General features: G+C 55.5%; 1 protein-coding gene, 2 non-coding genes and 1 pseudogene across 11 annotated transcripts; all 4 read right to left on the bottom strand.

Annotated features, from left to right (window-relative positions):
- Positions 1-597: 597 nt before the first annotated feature.
- On the bottom strand, positions 598-4,290 carry LOC113901827. Of its 8 annotated transcripts, none has more exons than XR_003513556.1 (5): positions 4,103-4,289; positions 2,591-2,655; positions 2,001-2,071; positions 1,280-1,368; positions 598-1,187 (listed from the first exon to the last, which is right to left on the bottom strand). XR_003513556.1 is itself a non-coding variant. In XM_027556789.1 (3 exons), exons 1-3 carry the CDS (start codon positions 1,709-1,711, stop codon positions 1,029-1,031), a joined length of 309 nt encoding a protein of 102 aa, XP_027412590.1. In that variant the 5' UTR covers positions 1,712-1,726; the 3' UTR covers positions 598-1,028. The 8 variants fall into 8 exon arrangements, 1 of the variants encoding a protein (XP_027412590.1); XR_003513555.1 differs by having other exon boundaries at positions 1,280-1,575; XR_003513557.1 differs by lacking the exon at positions 4,103-4,289 and adding an exon at positions 3,440-3,712 and having other exon boundaries at positions 1,280-1,575.
- Positions 2,391-2,524, bottom strand: LOC113901968. The gene has a single exon (XR_003513624.1). It is a non-coding gene; the product is annotated as a small nucleolar RNA SNORA43 (small nucleolar RNA).
- Positions 3,556-3,687, bottom strand: LOC113901971. The gene has a single exon (XR_003513627.1). It is a non-coding gene; the product is annotated as a small nucleolar RNA SNORA17 (small nucleolar RNA).
- Positions 4,291-5,112: 822 nt separating the features above from the next.
- Positions 5,113-5,819, bottom strand: LOC113901828 (annotated as a pseudogene). The gene has a single exon (XR_003513562.1). The product of XR_003513562.1 is annotated as a 60S ribosomal protein L9 pseudogene (transcript).
- Between the last annotated feature and the right edge of the window lie 16,232 nt (positions 5,820-22,051).

The raw sequence follows: 22,051 nt of genomic DNA on the forward strand, positions 1-22,051 counted from the left end.
AAAGCTCAGCCTTTATGGTCCAACTTACATCCGTACAGGACTGCTGGAAAAACCATAGCTTTCATTATATGGACCTTTGTCAGCAAAGTGATGTCTTTGCTTTCTAATATACTAAGTTTGTCACAGCTTTTCTTCCAAGGAGCGTCTTTAATTTCATGGCTACCATCCCTGTCCCCAGCGATTTTGGAGCCCAAGAAAATAGTGTCATTGTTTCCCTACTTGCCATGAAGTGCTGGGAGGGATGCGATCATCAGTTCTCTCAAGCCAGCTTTTCCGCTTCTCCTGAGTGCCCTCACCCTCCTCAGCCTGGAGTCTACTGCAGGGAACGGGGGAGGGGCAGCCACGGGCCCATCCACCCCTGGGCCCACGTCCTGGCAGCTGGCTGCTGGGGCTGACTGGGGCCAAGGGCAAGGTGACCAGCCCTGAGCTGGACCACACGTGGACGGGACGTAAGCAGGGGCGCACGCAATTGCAGAACTTCAGGTTTCACTGACTTCAAAAAGCTACCGTCGTCCAGGAAAAGAGCCCAGGACCCTGACCCCTCACACCCTCAGCTCCTGTTGGGGCCCTGGCTGATCAGACAAAGGCAAGTCAAGGTAGTTTATTCAAGATCCGTTTATTCTTTATAGTTTTGCCAACATGGGGACATGCTCCTTCACCAAGACAGATCTTTCCTCTCACTGTCACAACCTGTGCTGGAAACACAGGTCCCAAGGTTTCAGCGTGAGACACTCGTTCTCAGGACTAATTCGTAAACCTCATCGACATTCTCCCCTTGGCTGGGGGATAATCCAGACAGCTCAGGCCTGTGGGGTGGGCCTGCACACAAGATCCCGCACCTCCCGGCTGGAGGACTTCAGGACCATGCCCTGGGGTGCCTGCGGGGCTGCTGCCACTGCAGGCGGACACGGCTGCCTTCAGGCGCCTTCCTGCCCCCGCCCCGCCCGTTGCCGGGCTGTCATCGCTGGCTCCCTGGGCGCCACGCGGCCTCTGCTCACGTCTCTGTCGTGACGCGCACAGCCGCCGCCTCAACCCTGCTGATCCACACCACTGCTGCTTCTCAACACGCGACGCGACGAGCCTGCTCGTTCTTCAGAGCAACTTCCGAGGCCGTGGCTTTCCCAGGCTCTGTACTGCCCGCGAGTCCGGCGGCGCGTGGCTGCTAGGCTGCTCTCCGGGGTTCCCACCTGCAGACAGGAAACCGAGGGGACCCACTAGGCGTGCCTCCCGGTGCTGGAGCGGCCAGACCGAGGCCCCTCCCCTGGTCAAGCCTCCTTACCTTGGGTGGAGACCTCAGGACAGGAGCGGGGTTCCGGAAGGCAAAGACAAGCCTCCTCAGCCTCATCCCCCGAACACTCCACGCAGTTTCTGGGGGTCAAGCCAGCGGGGGTCATCGAGGGTGGGGAAGGACATGCCGCCGCCGCTCAAAGGTGGACAGACTGGACCTGCTGCGACCTGCAGCCGTCTGACTTGCGGCAAGTCCACGGTCACCCTGGCCCCACTCCAGTGGAGAAGCCGCAGCATACGAGGAGGTGTGGGCAAAAATCTAGTAGCAGCCACAAGTTCAAGATCACTCTTAAGAAAACAAAACAACACACCCAACTTGGATTTAAAAACCAACCAGATACACACTGAGAAGACAGCCCTCACCTGCCCTGTGGGAGGGACCATAGGGCGTGAGGGCTGGGTCTGCCGAGCTCAGGGGAGCCATCCTGCCAGCAGGGTGTCACCAGCTGCTTCCTGCCTCCCGTTCTGTCCAGGGTGGCTTTCACTGTCGGGGCCTCGAACACCCCCAAAAGCACCCCCACAACTGATTCCAGCAGGCTGCACACACTCTGCCCGACACACCCCTAACCTGCCGCCCAGGTGCCCCGTCAGCTAATGACCTGACTCCCCTCCAGGATTTCATACACTGCCCACACCCAGATTCTGGCAAACCACTGCCTACTGTGAGGGTCCAGAAGGTGTCAGAGCCCCCACCAGCCTCCTGCCCAACGTACCTGCCCTGACACGTGTCCTGAAGAGTCCCACCTGCAGCTGTCTCCCCCGTGGACCAGCCGCACCCAGGGATCTGTGAGATGGAATCTGATCAACGAATCCTCCCAAACCCTGTTTTCCTGCAGCAGCGCTGTCAACCGGATCCTCTGGCCTTCCCTCAAGGGACTCCTTACGTCAGGAGTTTGTAGGCTGGGTGGCGCAGGACTCCAGCTCAGCAGCCCCCAGCCAGGGAGGCGCGTCACAGGTGCTCAAGGACGCCTAAATGTCCTCCCACGTCTCCTGGTCAATCCCACCGGACCCAAGCTTGCCGTGTGCCTGTCCGCTCCCTCGGTCCTCCCCAGCCTTCTCTTCTGTACATGTGGGAACAAGGGGCTCCCTCGTGCGGTGCCCACTGATGTTCGGCTACAAACCATTCTTAGTGCCCACGGTTCTGAGCACTGAGCGTAGAAATAGCCGCTTCCTCTCTGCCCCAACGGCACTGGCGCAGCAGGGCGGCCACACCCGTGGTGCCGGCGAATCCGGCATCTGCAGGGCAGTGCCCGCCCCCCCCCCCGAGGGCCCCCAAACAGCTCAGAAGAGCACGGCCACTTACCTTGGTCCGGAGCGTGAGGCGGCTCACTCTCGCTTTCGTTCACAGGCTAACAGTCACCGTCCTTCCTGTATCAAATAACAAGAATGGTTGGTCCAGAATCAGCGAAGAGAAGCTACTACTGAGCATTTAAAACTAATAAACGGGGCTGCTGGCATGGAACCCCTGGCAGTCAGCTCTGAGGCTGACACGGTCTGCCTGTACCAACAGCTGCAGTAGGCTGGTGTCTGATGAACCCGGGGGACCACAGCGCAGCCAGGCTCCTCTGCCCGTGGGATTTCCCAGGAAAGAATACCGCAGTGGCTTACCATTCCCTTCTCTGGGCAATCTTTCTGACCAAGGCACTGAACCCAAGTTTCCTGGGTCTCCTGCACTGGCAGGCGGATTCTTTACCACCGAGTCACCTAGGAAGCCCATCCAAGAGGACCCCCGCCCCCGCCGAAATCTCTGCACCTTCTCTCCCAGGGAGCCACCAGTGAGACACTGGATAGAAAAAAAGTACCATTAACAAGGCGACAGGAAAAAAACGCTCTGGAATTTACACAGGCCTCACCGTAGGCTACTGCAGCTGGTCTTTGAACTGTCTATCTGGCAACTTTTTCTTTTTAAAGAGTTTCTGGCTGTACAATCTATCTTAACATTTCTTTTAAGAGGCAGAAAAACCACGTGTGAATGTCCTGTAACATTTTAATCCGCCTAAAACAAGTTAAATTATGTCACTTGCTAGGTGGCACTGAGCTCACCTTTGAAAGGGAAGTTTTAGTGCCACCATTCTGTAATGCAAGTAGGTCGGCCTTACTGAAACCTACCCACCTTTCCCGCTGGTCGCTCAGCCAGAGGGCAAACACCCACCTGCTGCCGCTCCTCACACGGCAACCTCGGGGTGTCCTGGGGCCCAGCCAAGCGCCAGGAGAGAATTCAGGCGTTCTTACAGCAACACACACCCACCTTCGGTGGGCACTTTGTCAAGTGTCAGACTATCAATCATCCAGATGTCCACCGGCCAGAACACTGGGCGTAGACCGAGCCTCTTTCCTCTCTGCCACCTCATGACGCAGACGTGACACGGCAGCCACGCCTGCAGCGCCTCTAGGGGCAGTGCGGGGAAGATCACGACACCCGTGGGTCCGAGTCCCGAGACTGCCTATGCGCTTGCGAAGCGCGCAACGAGGCCCTCCACCCAGGCTTGGCTTTGCTGCATTCGACCTCCAGGCCTACACCTGTCTGCACGCCAAACCAGCTACCTTCCGTTTGACCCCTGCTTCATTTCGGGCTGTGTGGAAGACCGAGGTTACGATACAGCGTGCAGACCCCCAGGGGACAGAAGGGCCGCGCTAGGCATGCCGCCGCCCCCTCCCCACTGTTGCGGGAAGGGGGCCCCGCTCCCACACCCGCTACGTTACACCCACGAATAACCCGTAGACCGCCTAGCTTTGAGACAGGGCCCAGTAGAGGCGATCAATACGTTTAAAGACAAAACCAGACGCGGCACGTTCCCCTAATGTCCCAGCTCACCCGTTAAACCACCGCTGCCTCGCCATGTTCCCGAGGCTTCCAAGCCAGGAAACTGCGAAGAGCACCCCGGGCGGAGACGCCGGGCGCGGGGCTCGGCCGCGGGCGGGCGCTCGGCCTCCAGTCCAGAGGCCGTAAAGAGATCCCACCGACTCTCCATCCCCGCCGCCCGAAAAGGCCGCGCGAGCGCGCGCCGCGCCTTTTATAGCGCGGACGGCGGCCCGCGAGGCCCAGCCCGCGCCCTCCCCGACTTCGCCGGCGCCGCAGCGCCATCTAGCGGACCCTCCCGGCCGCACCGCCTGCGTGGCGCCCGCGGCCCTGGCTGAGCTCACCTTTTTTTTTTTTTTAATTAATTCCATTTATTTAAACCAAGATCTTAGTAAGCCCACAGATTTTATTGATGGACTAGACACAGTATGTAAGACAAAGTTAAATGTTTTGCCTAAGAAATTACACGGTTAGAGTTTCTAACAAATGAGATAGGGGAGGACAGCAGGTTTAGGGGCACCCTACTGTACTGTATAGTAGTATATCTTAAGTATGACACATGGAACGTTTCTTAAGTTTTTTTAAAGCTATCAAAGACTAGGATATACATGTGGCTGAAATCTGAGTATAACTGAGAGAACCTTAGACTACAGCAACCATGTTTATCATAAATACAAATTAACTCCATCTTTTAATTCTTACTAAGACAGTATCACTTCTCAGTTGCTTTTTCAGTTACTGTGACTCAGGCATTTGCCTCACAAATATTCAAATCTGTGCCACTGCAAAATTAGATACCTTCAGGGCATCTCCGAAAGTTCTTCCCACGATAACCATATTCCTCTTGCCTGAAATGTCCTTGGTATTCCTTCAAGCCCCCTCTGCCATTAAGTCTTGCTAACATCTTTCTAACAACAACAAAATCAATCAACCACTCCTATTCCGTTATTGTTTTTAACACACTAGAATTTACTTAACTGCTTATTGGCCAAATAGTTTGAAATGATAATCAGTAGGAAAAAATCTCAAATCAAGAGTTTTTATTGTCTCTTTAAAACATCACAACTGAGTCCATAGAACCATCTATCTTGTTTCTGCAGCAGAATCACTGAGATCTTACTCATCAGCCTGCTGAACTGTTCCTTTTTCAGAAACATAGATACCATCCAAAAATTTTCTGATATCCTTGTTTTTAACTGTGGTGGCTTGCTGAATCAAAGCAGCTGAATTTGACACAAGTTCAATGTCATTTCCTTCAAGAATCAACTCATCTTTCTGGGCTTGAGATACTGAACAGGCAACCCCTGGCCTCATTCGAACCCTGCGTATGTATTTTTCACCCAAAAAATTTCGGATTTCCACAAGAGAACCATTGTCCTGAATAACAACGTTGATGGGGAAGTGGGCATACACCGACCTCATCTTGTAACGGAAACCCAGTGTAACACCCTTGATCATGTTCTGTACGTGACTACAGATTGTGCGAACAGTGGCCAGTTCCTTTCTGTTTCCCCACCATTTGTCAACACGGAGCCTCTTCTTTTTCTTCCCAAGGAGACTGAGTTCTACATTGATGTGATTGAAGTCCCTCCGCAGGGTGCCTCTGGGGCCCTTCACAATAACTGTCCGTCCCTTCAAGTTAATGTCGACATTTTCTGGGATGTCGACAGTCTGGTTGCTGAGAATGGTCTTCATTCTCGCAGTAGATGCGGCAAAGAGCTGAGCTCCCCTTTCGCGTCCTCTGGCCAGCAGCGCCCGGGGTAGGGGCGATCCTCGCGCGGCCCCCGCGCCTCCGACGGTAGGGTGGGACCTGCCTTCCGTGGGCGGCGGGACAGCACGAGCTAGCTTCTGCAAAACACTTGGACGCTTGCTCCTTGGAAGAAAAGCTATGACTGGCCTAGACAGTGTATTAAAAAGCAGAGACAAAGGTCCGTCTCCTCAAGCCTATGGTTTTTCCAGTAGTCATGTATGGATGTGAGAGTTAGACCATAAAGAAAGCTGAGCACCGAAGAATTAATGCTTTTGAACTGTGGTGTTGGAGAAGACTCTTGAGAGCCCCTTGGACAGCAAGGAGATCCAACCAGTCCATTCTAAAGGAAATCAATCTTGAATATTCATTGGAAGGTCTGATGTTGAAGCTGAAACTCCAACACTTTGGCCACCTGATGCGAAGAGCTGACTCATTGGAAGAGACCCTGATGCTGGGAAAGATTGAGGGCAGGAGGAGAAGGGGACGACAGGATGAGATGGTTGGATGGCATCACCGACTCGATGGACATGAGTTTGAGCAAACTCCAGGAGATGGTGATGGACAGGGAGGCCTGGCGTGCTGCAGTCCACGGGGTCGAGAAGAGTCGGACACGACTGAGCAACAACAAAAGCACCAGCGTGCGTGTCCTCCGGGGATCTTCCTGACCCAGGGATCGAACCCGGTCTCCTGCCGTGTGGGCAGACTCTTTACCATCTGAGCCAGTAGGGAAGCTCGAAGCCCAGAGGCACTTGATAACTAACGCCTGCCGTAGGGACTGCCCCACCCCACGCGCGTCCCTAACCTGGGGCCAGCTCTTTGTTCCCCGCAGAAGGGCCTCCGCTTTCTGGGAGGCTTGTCTGTGCTGCTCCTCTGCCACAGCCCCCTGGAGCCCCTGCCCCCAGGGTGGGTCTGAGGTCCTGCGAAAGCCTTCTTCACCTCTCCTACAGTGTAGAGACGTCCGTCAAGCCCCGCTCAGGAGGGGTCACCTCGGTGTTGGCTCTGACTTGGGATGGGGGGCTGCCCGGGGGCGCTGGGGAAGCCTTGAGGTGGGGTCAAGGAGCACCCACCATGGATTCATCTTCCTGAGACTCTCACAAGCTCACAGGTTATGGCCAATTTGGGCCACACGGCTGTGAAAAGTGTCGCTAACAGGATTCTCTGTGATTGGGGCCAGAGTGGGGAGTCCCAGACCTGCCTCCCAGGGCAGCCCCTCGGGCCACTTAACCGAGAGTGCTCCAGCGGCACCGCGTTCCTGGGCAGATGGGGTGCCCTCCCCTTGAAGCACGGTGCACACGCAGTGAGCGGTGGGGCCTGGTTTCGTGGGGGCAGGCTGAGCTGGCTTTGGGACGGAAGGACCCCTCCCCTCCTACCCACCCAGCAGCCACAGTGACCAGCTGGCAAGCTGCAGACCCAATTCTCCAAGGACAGGAAGCTTCCAGAACTGGAGAGGGGTTCCTGGGCCCTCTCTCGGGATGCCCTGGCCCCTGGGATCCAGTGCTCCACCACCCTGGCCCTGTGGCGGGCCGACACGCTCCGGTCCCGGAGGCAGGAGGTGATGACCCGGTTGGGCCACGCTTCTGAACCGGGTGGCGGTGGTGCGGACGGTGGGGGCCAGGTGCTCCTTGCCCTCCTGGAGCCCAGGCAGTGGGAGGGGACCACCTTCTTGAACAGCTCCTGGGGGGGCAGAGGAGGGTCACCCGGCTCTGCCGCACCCCAGCTCAGCACCCTAGGTGCCCCCCCAGGCCTAGGCGGGGTTACTAGTCTGAGCTGGAGCTCTGGAAACTGGGGCCCGGGGTCGGGTGGGGCCCCGTGCTTGCTCCTGGCCCAACATCAGCCTCTGGGGGCTGCTCCCTGCGTCCCCACCCCGCCCCCTCTCCGCCCCCTGACCCTCCCCTCTCACCCTCAGGCTCTGCCTCTGAGCTGCACATAGGCCACCAGCAGCAGAAGGCCAAGCCCTGGGGTGGGCGGCGGCAGCAGTGGTCTCTGGCCTTGGGTTGCCTTCACTGCAGGCCGAGCCTGTCGGCTGCCCTCCTCGGGTCTTCAGCCCCAGCATGTGGACCCCTGCTTTCCCAAACGAGGCTCAGAGTGGCCAAGAAGACCTCAGACTTTGGAAACCCTGACCACTGTTAAAATCATGTTTGCCTTAGACCAAGAGTCTCCCTTCTGGGGGTTTGAGCTAAACAAAGATTTATGGACTCACCTGTTCCCTTCACCACAGCGATGGGAGAGAAGAATCAGAAAGGGACTCAATATTTACACGATTCAGGGGCCCCGGAAAATTCAGAAGAGGAAGCGGATGGACTGGCCGATGTCCACCAGGGGAAACCAGGTTCCGGAAAAGCACGTGCCCTGGAATCTTCCTCCCCCACCATGGCTCAGGGCACACGAGGGGTGGGTGGGGTGAGAATGGGGCACTGCCTGCTGGGGTGGGAAGGCTTTCTTCTTTAATTCTTAATTCCTTTGAGTTCATTCTCTTACATTTACTCTCCTTGCAGTAGTTGTTCAGCCACGAAGTTGCGTCTGACCTTTTCGACCCCATGGACTGCAGCACGCCAGGCTCCTCTGCCCTCTACTATCTCCCAGAGTTCGTGTCCATTGCGTACGTGATGCTAGGTAACATCTCATCCTCTGCCCCCTGCCTTTCCGTTAGCTTCAGTCTTTACCCCACAGATGAGTGATAAGTGGGTAAGGTCCTCCTGTCCCCCCTCTACCTGTGGATGGTGAGCCCCATGACAGCCCCCAGCATCCCCACCTCCAGGCCCACATCCTGTGTGATTCCTCCCTGAGGGTGGAGGGGCTTTGGGACTGGGCTCAAATGAACAGAATCGGGCAAAAGCAATGGGCTGTCATTTCCAAGACTCACTAATGCAAAGTCTGGGACTCTGCCTGGTCCCTCCTCCTGGGTTAGGGTTAGGGTTCCTCTCTCCTGTCTCTGTCTCCCTGTCTCGGATGCAGTGTTCTAGAGAGGCAGGATCAGAGGTTATGAGGTGCCCTGAGGCTCCAGTACAAAGAACTGACATTGGGTCCCGGCCCACAGACAGGAAAGTCTTGAACCCCTATCCATACGGAATCCACCGATGGCCTCAGAGACAGACCCGCCCTGATGGAGCCTCAGCTGGGACCACGGCCTAGCCTCCTGGGCAGCCTCGGGGCAGAGGTCCCCATCTGAGCGGAGCCTGCATTTCACACAGACGCTGTGTGAGGGTCAGGGATTGCCTTCGTGGGTGTGCGTGCTCAGTCGCTTCAGTCATCTCTGACTCTTTGTGACCCCGAGGACTGTAGCCCACCAGGCTCCTCTGTCCATGGGGTTCTCCAGGCAAGAATACTGGAGTGGGTTGCCATGCCCTCCTCCAGGGGATCTTCCTGACCCAGGGATCGAACTCCTGTCTCCTGTGGCTCCTGCATTGCAGGAGAATTCCTTACCGCTGAGCCACGGGGGAAGCCCCTTGCTCTTGGAAGTGAGGGGAATGCCATCACAGGGCACAGACCCCAGGACATCTGTCCAGGCCCAGGTCTGCCCTCCCCCTCCTCCCCTCCCCCTCCATCTCCGGCCACCCCAGCTCCCACCTCTCCTGCCCTCTGGCCAAAATCTCTTCCTCCCTCCGAGTCTCTGACCAACCCCCCCTCCACCGCCGCCCCCAGCTCGCTGCTCCGAGCGTGCAGGGCTGGCCGCACCCATCTTTCTGGTCATGGCATCGGTGTCCCGTGGAGCCTTGTAGACCCCCAGGGCGCCCGGCCCTCCCCCAGGACCCTGACTCAGTTCCCTGGAGCTCTTCTCTCACGTGGACTTGCTCTCCTGCCCTCGCCCACCTGCCCCTCCAGGCCGTGAGCTCCTGCAGGGCAGGAACCGTCTGTCGTGTCAGCACCACCCCCAGGCAGTAGCTGAACCATCAACAGAGGGTCTCAGGGCCCCCTCCCGCCTCTGAGCAGCTGACACTGTGGGCCTGGAGACTAACAATAAAAGGTGCCTGTTGAGTCAGAGGCAGGGGGACGCCCAGAATGACCCTGGGCTATCCTCCACAGAGCAGAGTGGGCACTGCCCGCCCCCTCGTGGTCATCTCCAGCACTGCAGCCCAGGCAGGAAAAGCAGAGACCAAATCCCTTGTTTGGGGTCCAGGTTCCCCAACCGCTCAGCGGGTAAAGAATCCGCTTGTGATGCAGGACACACACTGGGAAGATCCCCTGGAGAAGGGAAAAGGCAGCGCCCTCAATACTCTTACCCGAAAAGCCCCACGGACAGAGGAGCCTGGCGGGGCATGACAGAAACTCAGCAAGGCAGTGGTTCCACCAGGGCCCACCCCCGAAGGAGCAGAGCCTGCCCGCTCCTGGGCGAGAGGGACCCCAGCGCCTCCCTCGCCGCCTCCCCCCTCCACTGTGCCCGTGCTCAGGTCACTCCGGAGGCCTCCTCAGCCCAACCAGGGGCCCAAATGAGGACCCCAGGGGCCACAAGGAGGGTCTTGTCCCTGGTCCCCGATGGTGGTCCCGTGCCTGCCCCCTTCTGCGCCCCCGGGTCCCCAGTCCCCCACGTCCCCAGGCTGCCCGCTGCTCAGAAGGACCTCAGGGAGCGGAAAGCTTTTCCCAAGGACTCGGAGCACAGTGGGTCACAGACAGAGGATCAAGGCCAACAGACTCTCCCGCAATCTTCTGGGGCCTCCGGGACCACCCTGTCTAAGCACCCCCTCTACGGGGGAGTAAGCTGAGGCCTCCTCTCCTGCAGCCCCTCCACACTGGGGAGGAGCCTCATCCTAGCTCCCGGTGCCCAGAGTGCTGGACACAGAACCCCAGACCCTGTCTTCCCCAGGCCTCTCTAGGGATGGCCCAGTGGGCACCCTGGCGACCCCCTTCCCGTGCTATGGGCCGGGCATGTTGCTGGGGGCTCACTGTCTCTGTCCCCAGCCTCCTCCTCCTCAGCCCTGTCCCTCCCCCCATGCACACCCCTCTGACTCCCAGCAGGACAGTCAGTGAGTGTGAGCGTGTGTGTGCACGCGTGCACCTGCGCCCTCGTGGGGACGCCCAGAGGAATTGGCCCCCATGGGAGGGGTGGCAGGGGTCCTCCAGGACCTGAGGAGCTCTCACCCCAGAGGAAACCCCTGGAGAGGGGTGAGGCCGGCTGGGGAAGTGGGAACCAATCCTGTCCTTCTAGACTCTGCCCATCTCCCGGGCCGGGGCCTCATGGCAAGTTGGACGGGGACCTGCTCAGCCCAGCTCCTCGAGGACGCACCCAGGCTCTCTCCTCTGGACGGGTGTAGTGGGCACTTGCTCGAGGTCATACTGGCCTCCCTCCTGCTTGTCTGCCGGGCCTCACGATCATGGCCAAGAGTCTGCGAGAGATCCCGGAGGGTGCGGGCACGTGACCCCGCCCACAGCGCACATGCGCCTCTGGTCGTGTGTCCTGACGCTTGCTAACAGCTCTGTGATCACCGCCCCCCTCTACCACCCCCCACTCTCCCCACCCCGGGGGCCCCCTGCCGCCCAAGTTCCCTGGGCCCTGAGCCCACCCTCCCGGATGGGTGGGCTGCAGCACGCTGGGCTGGCGGGGTTGGACATCTGGGGGCCCGAGGGTCACTGAATCTACCCCTTCCAGCTCTGCTGGTCACCAGACTCCATCCCAGGGTCCAGCTCAGGGCATGGCTGGGTCAGGGGGACCCGCAGGGGGCAATAGACACCCGGTCAGGGCAGGGAGAAGGTCTGGGGCCCCTCCTCCTCTTTCTCCACCCTTTCCCACCACCCCCACATTCGTCTCTCACAGGACCCCAGGCAGAAGTTGTATGCAGCCCGGGCTGGTGTAGGTGGGGGCCGGAGGAAGCCCACCACCCACATGAGGGTGTATTGGGGCACTTACTGTCATCAGGGGCCCTCTGGGAACTCCGTGATTTCACCCACTTTATAGCTGAGCAGTGGTCCCAGGTCAAGCTCGCTCAGCTCCCAGTGACCAAGGCCGGCGGTGTTCCCGGCGGTCAGAATCACTGCTCCTCAGCTTCACTGAGCCCGCGCAGAACAGAAAGCGCCAGACCCCCATCGCCCTTTCCACCAGGTTGCAACTGCTGAGGAGTTTTGAGCCCTCCTGGACAGTATGGCTTATCCATTTTTGTCTCATGTAAGGCCGTCCTGTTCTGCTCCTTCCGCGTATAAGGAAATTATACGTACCTCACCCAATCAGCAAATGACTCGCAAGATTCCTGACCCGTTCCTTTGTTCCCTGCCTGGACACAGTAGGGGAAGGAGAGGGCGGGATGATCTGAGAGAAGGGCATTGAAACATATAGATTCCCACACGTAAAGCAGACAGCCAGTGGGAGGTGGCTGCATGACGCAGGGACCCCAAAGCCAGTGCCTCCTGACTGCCTAGAAGGGTGGGGTGGGGAGGGAGGTGGGAGGGGGTTCAGGAAGGAGGGGACCTGCGCAAACCCACAGCCAGTTCATGTTGATGTATGGCAGAAGCCATCACAATGTTGCAATTATCCTCTGATTTTAAAAATAGAATTTAAGACAAACAGGCAGATGATCTCTGACGGTCGCTGGCTCTGTCAGGAGGCCCGCCGTCCTAACACAACTCTCGCTCTCATCAGCTCTATTCTGTCTCACCCTGTCTCTTGTCTGACAATTCTTTCCCTACCTAAGCATGGACCACAACACTGAGGACGAAATTTATTAACATGAGGGTTATTGCCCTGCCCACAGACTGCTGTCTGTGGCTTGGCACTGAGTCCTCGTTTCACCCTGGGCAGTTGGCGGGGGAGAGGATGGGAAGGCAGGCGCCCCTGCCCAGAGAGGCTCCGCTGATCCACACAGTGAAGCAACGCCAGCTCTCCTGGGCCCCAGGGGCCAGAGAGATAGGACCTGCAGTCTCCACGGACGACCCGAAGGACCCCCAAAGTACAGGTGGTCATCAATGGAAAACCGAGTGATACTTCTCCAGCTGTGCCAGCCTTGGCGTCACCTTGTCAAGAACCCCAATTTCAGAGAAGGAATGAGGTCTTCTCTGCTCCCCACAACATTCTAGGGGATTCATACTCATTTATATGCTCGGAGTGATGGACACAAGATCGCAGAGCCCCGTCCTCTAGAGGAGCCCTGTGGACAGCCGGCTGAGGGAGTTTCCTGAGAAGCGTGGGGACCACCTACCAGCAGCCTGGCGTCTCCCCTCCCCATGCTAGGGGCCGAGAATGTTGCTAGGATACAGGATGCCCCTGCCCCCTGGCAGAGCTGCCCCCAAGCTCTTTCATCTCATCCTTCTCAGCTCCTCTGTGTGCACTCCCCTCTGACTCCTGGCAGGGCAGTGAGTGAGTGTGTGTGTTGGTGTGTACGTGTGCACACCTGCGCCCTTGCAGGGACGCCCGAGGAACGGATCCCACTTGGGAGGGGTGGGCAGGGGTCTTGCAAGAGCTGAGGGACTCATCCTAGAGAAGACCTGGGAGGCGAGAGCCCCCTCTTTTTCTCTGGACTCTGCCCACCTGGTGGTGCCTCGTGGCCCCAGGCAGACCCTGCCTGCTCTGGCCTCAGTTTCCCAGCCGTCCCTCTCTGCTGGTGGTGGACCCGCACCTGCTCCGCCCAGTTTGGATGCCGAAGGGGCTCTCCCCGCTGGGTGGGTGGAGGGGTCGCGCTTAGGGCGCACGAGCCTCCCTCCAACCGGGGACTCGGGTGCACCCGGAGCGGAGCTTCGGGCGCCGGGTCCACCGCGAGGCGCGCGCCCGGGCCCGCGGACAGCGCGTGCTCGGGCAACACCGACGGCTCCCCGTGCGCCGGGTCCCTAGACCCCGCACTGCCCTGAGAGCCCCGCGTCCGCTGCGGCATTTGAAGCGCCCTTAAGGGCTGGAGGACGGAGCTCGGGGTGACACCTGTCTGCCGAGAACCGGGAGCCCCTGATCTTGGAGCGGCCGGGGACCCGCGTCCGTTTCAGAAGTGTGTCGGATGCCAGGAGAGACTGGCCTCTGAACCAAAGACTCGGACTTTTCCCTCGGGGCCCCTCACCTGCCAGACTGGATTGCGGCGCCGGGAGGACCACGAACTTTTGGCGCTGCATCCCTGATCCCGTGCAGTCAAGTTCTGCTTTTTTTTGTCTAAGGGGGGATGAGCTGGACATGCCGGAAGGTGAGCTGGAGACCCCTGTCACCCCAGTGACGGAGCCGGGACCCTGAGCCAGGGTACCCCAGGGAGCGGGGATCCGCCACCCCCGTCCCGCCCACTTCTGGGGATCGTGGCCCTTGCAGCAGGGGCACGCTGGTGCCCAGGGTGATGTGCCTGGCTGAGGAGACACACACGTGTCTTGGCTCCTTTATGCTTCATCTGTTAGGAGTTGAGGCACTTCCCTGTGGGTTGACTCTAGGGGCCACGGGCAGCGCTCGAGTCATTTTGCGCAGATCTGTTTGGGGCTGAACTGAACGCGGCCATCGTGCTCTCATTTCCTCTTCTCCAGTTACCGGTTTTGTTTCTGTGTCAGGGAGAGAGAGTGATTCCACATTTTACTCTTTGGAGAAAATGCACACCTGGACTTTTCCTTAAAGTGATATGAAAACTTGTTACCTTTCAAATCTTGCTTGAGGATAGCTTCGTGGTTTAAAAAAAAAAAAAAAGGCAGCTTTCTTTGAAAGACTCATATTCTAAAAAATTTTAAATCTGAGATAGGAGAGTTTTCCCACAGTTCCTCAGAAAGGGCCCTGGACCAGATGTCAGAGAAACTCCCAGTGTGTCCTTGGGTCAGTCACCTTCCCTGGGCCTCAATGTCTTCATCTGTAAAATGGGTTGGGACAGTGGGGCTAGGTGATTTCCATAGGTTCTCGCAGCTCTGACAGCTGATGATGTTGTTACCATATGTTCTGTAAGCTGTGACACAGGTGATACAAATGGGTTTTTTCTTTAAAAGTTATAGGCTAGTAAACGCCCAAACCAGAGAGGAGTGAGTTAGTCCAGTGAAGGTCGTTTATACCCGTGTGTCACGGAAAGTCCCGTTAAACGATCACCACCCACGTGCTGCTCCTCGTATGTCACCAGAGTTTGTTTCTGACCTCTGGACACTTTGACTCATCTCTTGGGAGGGTTTGTGTTCAACCCGCTTAGTAGTCCCCTGAGTCTCATACCGGTGAGTCAGTCTCTGAAAGACTCATGAATTCCAAGTCCTAGTGTTGAATCCCATCTGGACAAGTCTTGTAAGCCAGCCTCAGCATCTTGATCTGCACCGTGGTACATGTCGTCACCACGTTTGCTCACATCTCTCCCTTTTGATGCACTTCACACGTGTGTTAGCTGCGTCAAAACCACAAAGATAAAATTTCTGCCCTGTCCTCTTGCCAAGAGATTCTTTTAACCTTTTTTAACCTGGGAGGGTCAGGGCACGCGCTCATGCCGAGCTGCTGGCTGGAGCATCCGCCAGCCTCTCCCTCTGAGGGTGTCTTCCCCTGTTTCCTCCGGGTGGGGTTTAAGGGGCTGTGGCCCATACTCTTGGGGCAGGCCAGCATTCGAGGCTGTAGCAAGTGCCCAGCCCTGCTTATCCTGAGACCATGACACATCTCCAAGTTGAATGGGAAGAAAATTACTTTAAAAAAAATAAGTAAATAAAAAAACTGCTTTACTGAGATATAACTCACATGCCACATGATCCACCCACTTAAAATATATGTGGTCAGTCGTGTCTGACTCTGCGACCCCATGGACTGTAGCCTGCCAGACTCCTCTGCCCAAGGAATTTTCCAGGCACAAATGCTGGAGTGGGTAGCCATTCCAGGGGATCTTCCAGACCCAAGGATCTCTCTATTCTTTCCCACTAGCGCACCTGGAAGCTCTTTAAGCATATGATCCAGAGCGTTTTAGTGCATCCACAGAGCTGTGCAACCAGCACCGTGATAGCAGGCGTTTTCACCACCTCAAAGAAGACCCCGGGCCTGTTAACAGTCACCCCCCATTTCTCTTATCCTCACAGCCCTAGACAGCCATTGACCTACTTTCTATCTCTCTTTTGGACTTTTCACAGACATAGAATAGTACAACGTGTGGCTTTGTGTGACAGCTCCTTTAATGTAGCCCGACGTCAAAGGTTCATCTATGTTTGTGGCATGTATCAATAATTCATTGTTTTGCCAAACACTGTTCCACTTCGTAGAGTTACCATACTTTGCTTGTCCACTCGTCAGAGGATGGACTGTTTGGGCTGTTTCTGCCTCTGGCTGTTCTGAACAACCATGCTATGAACATTTGCACGCGAGTTGTTCATCTGTTTTTATTTCTCTTGGGCGTATTCTTAGGAGTAGAAATGCTAGATCATATGGAAACCCTTCAAATTTTGAAGCATCACCAGGCTGTCTTCCAAGGGGCCGCACTATTTTGTATTTCTGCCAGCCACATGTGAGGATTCCAATTTCTACACATCCTTGCACCCTTCCCATATCTGTCCTTTTAATCGAACCATCCTGGTGGATGTGAGGGCTACCCTGGTGGCTCGTGGTAAAGAATCCGCCTGCAGTGCGGGAGGCCTGCGTTCCATCCCTGGGTCAGGAAGATCCCCTGGAGGAGGAAACGGCAACCCACTCCAGAGTTCTTGCCTGGAGAATCCCGTGCATAGAGACTGGTGGGCTGCGGTCCCTGGGGCCGAGGAGTCGACTGAGTGGATGTGGAATGGTATCTCGTTGACTGTGGTTTTGGTCTGCCTTCCCTCCCGAGGATGTTGAGCATTTTTGACGTGCTTATTGGCCACGTGTATATCTTCTTTGGAGAAGTGTCTACTCACCTCCTTTCTCCATTTAAAAAAATTGGGTTATTAGTTTATTATCAAGTTGTGAGCATTTACTATATATTCTACATGCAAGTCTCTTATATATGGTTAGCTGAGGTTTTGTCCCACTCAGCAGGTTGTCATTTTAGTGATATTGTCTTTTAATGCACGTTTTAAATTTTAATGAAATCCAATTTATTTTTTATATTTGTGCTTGTCATATACAAGAAACCATTCCCTAACTCAGGTCAAGATGCTTTATCCCCACACGTTTTCCTCTAAGAGTTTTCTAGTTTTGTCTCATGTGTCGCTGTTTGATCTGTTTTGAGTCAGTCTCTGTGAGGCTGTAAGGAAGAGTCCAGTTTCTTCCTTCGCCTTCACGTGTATGTACCTGGCTGTCCCAGTACCATTTGATCAAATAAACTATTTTTTCCCCATTTAATTGTCTGGTCGCTCATCAAAACCTGAGTCGAGACATGCAGGCTTGTTTCCGGACTCTCAGCTCTGTCCCGAGGGTCTGTGTGTCTGTTTTGTTATGTCTATTTCGTTATGTTTCTATTTCTGTGTATCTATTTTTATGCCGGGGCCACACTGTCTTCATAAGAGTTTTGAAATTGGGAAGTCGAGTCCTCCATCTTTGCTCTGCGTTTTCAATACTGTTCTGGCTATTCTGTGTTCCTTGCATTGCCAAATGGATTTCAGCATTGGCTTGTTTATGTTTGCAACAAAAAAAGAAAAGAAAAAGAAAAGAAGGCAGCTGAGATTTGCTGTGGATCGCATTGAGCCTGTAGTTCCCTTTGTGAAGTATTGCCGTCTTAATAGCATAAAGTCTTTTGACTCATGAATATGGGATGTCCTTCTATTTATTTTGGCCTTCAACTGCTTCCAATAATGTGCTGTAGCTTTCATTATACAAGTCTTAATACTTTGGACACTAAATTGATTTATGAATATTTTAACCTTTTGAATGTTATTGTAAGTGAAGTTGCTTTCTTATATTCATTGTCAGAGTGTGTTCCTCTATAGAAATACAGTTGATTTTCTAAAGTTTATCTTCGGCTGTGCTGGCCTTGGTTGCTGCGCGGGCTTCCCTCCGGCTGCGGTGCGCAGGCCTCTCCCTGCAGTGGCTCCCTTGCCGTGGAGCGCAGGCTCTAGGCACGCGGGCTTCCGTGGCTGCTGCACTTGGGCTCAGCAGCTGTGGCCCCTGGCACGCGGGCTTCTGTGGTTGCTGCACTTGGGCTCCGCAGCTGTGGCCCCGGCTCGAGAGCACGGCTTGGTTGCTCTGAAGCATGTGGGATCTCCCCAGATAAGGGGTCAGACCCGTGTGTCCTGCATCGGAGGGCAGATTCTTTACCACTGAGCCCCCAGGAAAGCCCACGGTTGATTTTTTAAATTGACATAAAACAGTATTTTAGTCTCAGGTGTGTAAGACAATGATTTGATATTTGTATATACTGCCCAGTGGTCACCCCAGTCAACACCCACCTCCTCACACAGTTCCACAGTTTTTCCCTTCTGATGAGAACTTTCAAGATCTGCTCTCCGGGCAACTTTCAAATATTCAGTCCAGTGTTGTGAACTGCGGTCACCACGCTGTACGCTGCGTCCCCAGGACTCACTTATTTTATAGCTGGAAGTGTGTACCCAGCTCGGCCCCTTTAGCCCCAACCTCTGGTAACCACCATTCTGTTCTCTGTATCTAGTAGCCCTTATGTTTTTTCTTTAAGATTCCAAATATAAGTGGATTATATGGTATTTGTCTTTCTCTAACTTGTTTCACTTTGCACAGGGCTTCCCTGATAGCTCAGTTGATAAAGAATCAAAAAAAATCCAATCTCCTGCAACGCAGGAGACCCCAGTGTGATTCCTGGCTCAGGAAGAGCCACTGGAGAAGGGATAGGCTGCCCACTCCAGTATTCTTGGGCTTGCCTGGTGGCTCAGCTGGAAAAGAATCCGTCTGCAATGCCGGAGACCTGGGTTCAATTCCTGGGTTGGAAAGATCCCGTGGAGAAGGGAATGGCAACCTCCTCCAGTATTCTTGCCTGGAAAATCCCATGGACAGAGGAGCCCGGCAGGCTACAGTCCATGGGGTTGCAAGGAGTCAGACACAACTGAGCAACTTCACTTCACTTCAACTTGTTTCAAGGTTCATCCATGTTACAGCAAGTGGCAGGATTTCCTTCTTTTATGGCTAAATAATATCCCATTACACACACACCACGTCCTCTTTATCCACCCATCAGTGGATGCTTAGGTTGCTTCTGTATCTTGGCTACAGTAGGCAGTGCTGCAGTGAACACGGGCTGTAGATATCTTTCTGGGTTAGTGCTTTAATTTCCTCTGGATAAACACCCAGAATTGGGGTTGCAGGACCACACAGTAATTCTACACATTTTTAATTTTTTGAGGAACTTCCATACTGTTTTCTGTTTTCCACTGTGGCTGCCCCCGTTGACATTCCGATGCAATTGAATTTTGTGCTGTTTATCCTGCATGCTGCTGAAGAAGGAAATGGCAACCCACTTCAGTATTCTCACCTGGAGAATCCCATGGACAGAGGGGCCTGGCAGGCTGCAGTCCATGGGGTCACAAAGGGTAGGACACGACTGGGTGACTATCACACTTTCACTGTGTCCTGAAACCTTGCTGAATGGTTTATTAGTTCTGATAGTTTTCCTGTGTATTCTCTGTGATTTCCTACGTACGTGGTCATGAAATTTGCAAACAGAAATAGTTTTGCTTCATCCTCTCCAGCTTAGACGCCTTTATTTTTTCTTACCTGATGGACGAGGCTGAAGCCTCCAGTGAAGTGCGGCAGTGAGCTGGCGGGACTGGTCCTTGTTCCTCTTTCCTGCCCCCTGGGGGAGGCTCCAGCCTTCCCCACCGAGTGTGACGTGTGACGTGAGCTGCGGGACGTCCTCTGGAAATGCCCTCTGTTTCTAGTTTCTTGAGTGCTTTTCTCATGAGAGGGTGTTGGGTTTTGTCAAATAGCTTTTCTGCACTTAGTGGGAAAAGCTCTCACAGCACCTTTTAAGCCATGAAATCATCTGCCTCCCTGTCTTCCTCTTTCTCCCTCACCAAACCCAGAACCTCCCTGAAAGAAATCAGAATCCCAACTAAACACTCGCTGCAAGACGGCTGAAGGCCTCGTGTAGGTCTCTTGGTCCTGTGATTCTTGCCCTGGCTGCTGTGTGACTGGGGCTGGGCCAGCCTACTGGACACCCCAAACAAGAGACATTCAAACAGACAAGCTCAAAGTTCAGACATGACTGACGATTCCCGGGGTGGTGGCTCCTTTCGCCTGCACACACACGACTGCCTCTTCTGTTAGACTGTAGAGTGAGAATGCTGGGCATCAGAGGACAGCGTTGTGCAGGAAACAGCATGGACTAAGCTGTGTGCCGAAAGGTGACGGTGGCCAGGCAGAGCCTTGTGTTAAAGGGACGGTAACATATTCTGAGCAGACCTTCCTGTTGGGGAAGTCTGCATTCTGAAAAATCTTGGGTTTAGTTTATTTCCCTGAGCCCTTACCTGTCTGTCTTTTTGTTCCAGGAGTCTGACGTGTCATCAGCTAACCTCACGAGTATAAGCTCTCTGACCACGTTCTGACTTGTCACGAGTAAGCGGGCTTTGGGAGTCATCCGTGTGTCTTCATCCAGGACAGCGTCAGCTCAGTTCTGCTCATAACCCCAGGCAGTGCTGGTGGAGCCCAGAAGGCAACACCACGGTTGCAGGCCACTGGGCGTTGAGTCCAAGGCCTCAGAGAACAGTGATGGTAACGGGGGAGCAGGAAGGACAGTGCGTGTCAGGGCCCTCCACCAGGACACACCTGTGCGCACACACACGCGTGTGTGGATGTGTACTGAGAGTGAGAACTGATTTTAACGTGTTGGCTCACGTGCATCGGTGGGCGGAGAAGTCCAAAGTCTGCAGGCCAGGCTTGCAGGCGTCTAGATGCTGCGTCTGGAGGCAGACCTCTTTGTCCGGGAAACCTTGCTTTTTGCTCGTAAGGCCTTCAACTGAGGATGCCCACCCACATTATTGACAGTAATCTTCTTTACTTGGGCTCCCTGGGGGCTCAGACAGTAAAGGATCCACCTGCAACGCGGGAGATCTAGGTTTGATCTCTGGGTCAGGAAGATCCCCTGGGGGAGGGCATGGCAGCCGACTCCAGTGTTCTTGCCTGCAGAATCCCATGGAGACAGGGGCCCGGCCAACTCCAGTCCATGGGGTCCCAAAGAGTTGGATACGACTGAGGGACTAACACTCACTCTTTTCACTTCTTTTCTTGAAGGCAGTTAGTTGTACACGTCAGGCACACCTGTGCAACACGTGTGGGCTAAATCACCAGTCTGACCGAATGAGGTGAGGCCACCGTTTCAGCCCGCCCTCTCCTGACGTGGGACCCACAGCTCTGCTGGAGCCGTGCTGAGTCTCGGAGTGAGGACAGTAAGCGAGCCACTCTTCCCAACAAAACACAGGTCCCGGAGGCGACTCAAACACACAGACCCGCTCCCCAGGGCACGCAGCATGCTGGCGGGAGGCTTGCTCGTCTCTCCTCGATGCCCGGCAACGTAAACACTGGGATGTGAGGGTAACTACTGTGGGTACATCGTACATTCTACCTCATGCCACATGGTAAGAAGATAAGGGAAGAAAAGGCGTGTGCTTGATGCACACGCACACACACGCGTACAGTCTATGGACTCGAGGCTGGTGAACTTTTTGTCGTCTTGCAGCTCCATGACCAGCTGGACTGCCAGCTCGCAAGCCGGCACCACTGCCAGCGCCTGATCTCGCCCCAGCGCCAGAGCCTGGTCTGGAGCTAGAGGCCTTTCTGGCACACTCCCGACAGCTAGAGGTCGTGCGGGCTCCAGAGCTAGAGCTGAGCCCAGGGCCACCTCTAGGCTTAGAGCCAGTGCCGCCAAGAACGGGAGCCAGCTCTATCACTCGATCCAAAGTCAGCTCCGGAGCGAGAACGAGTTCCGACATCAGCTAGTGGGAAAGCCCCCAAACTTCGGTAAGCTCCAGAACCAGCTTGGGCACCAGTCCTGGAGTCTGGATCAGACCCTACCCAGATCCCAGGGCAACAGAATTGCACTCGGGTCTGCTCCAGCCCGGCTCTGGGAACACAACGAGACCTCCTGGCAGCTCTTGAGCAGAGCTCGCTCTGGAGCCGGTGCCAGCACCAGAGCCTGCGGGAGGATGAGCCCCAGATAACTGAGTGCTCCAGGGCAGTACCAGAACTCCAGCCAATTCCCAGCAGCAGCCCAAGAGCGCAGGTGATCTCTGGAGCCAGCCCCTCCAGAGCTCCAGACTCAGGGTCACTTCCCGCATGGGCTCCAGCACCGACCCACTCCCAGAGGCAGTTCTGTTACCACCTCCAGGGCTCGAACCAGTGTTGGCTCCACAGCCAGACGGGCTCCCACTGCAGTACCAGCTGCTGCCCCAGCGCTGCTCCCGGGAAGGCTGGTGCTATCCCACAAGCCGGAGGCAGCCTGGACATCAGC

The sequence above is a fragment of the Bos indicus x Bos taurus genome, chromosome 11, assembly GCF_003369695.1.
Source record: "Bos indicus x Bos taurus breed Angus x Brahman F1 hybrid chromosome 11, Bos_hybrid_MaternalHap_v2.0, whole genome shotgun sequence".
Taxonomy (NCBI): domain Eukaryota; kingdom Metazoa; phylum Chordata; class Mammalia; order Artiodactyla; family Bovidae; genus Bos; species Bos indicus x Bos taurus.

Coding starts and splice junctions, on each gene's coding strand:
- LOC113901827 (XM_027556789.1), bottom strand. CDS start 1,711: ATGGCTCCCCTGAGCTCGGCAGACCCAGCCCTCACGCCCTATGGTCCC. Junction 1,369..1,650: donor TGGTCCCTCCCACAGGGCAG/GTGAGGGCTGTC, acceptor CTTGACCCCCAG/AAACTGCGTGGAGTGTTCGG. Junction 1,188..1,279: donor TCCTGAGGTCTCCACCCAAG/GTAAGGAGGCTT, acceptor TCCTGTCTGCAG/GTGGGAACCCCGGAGAGCAG.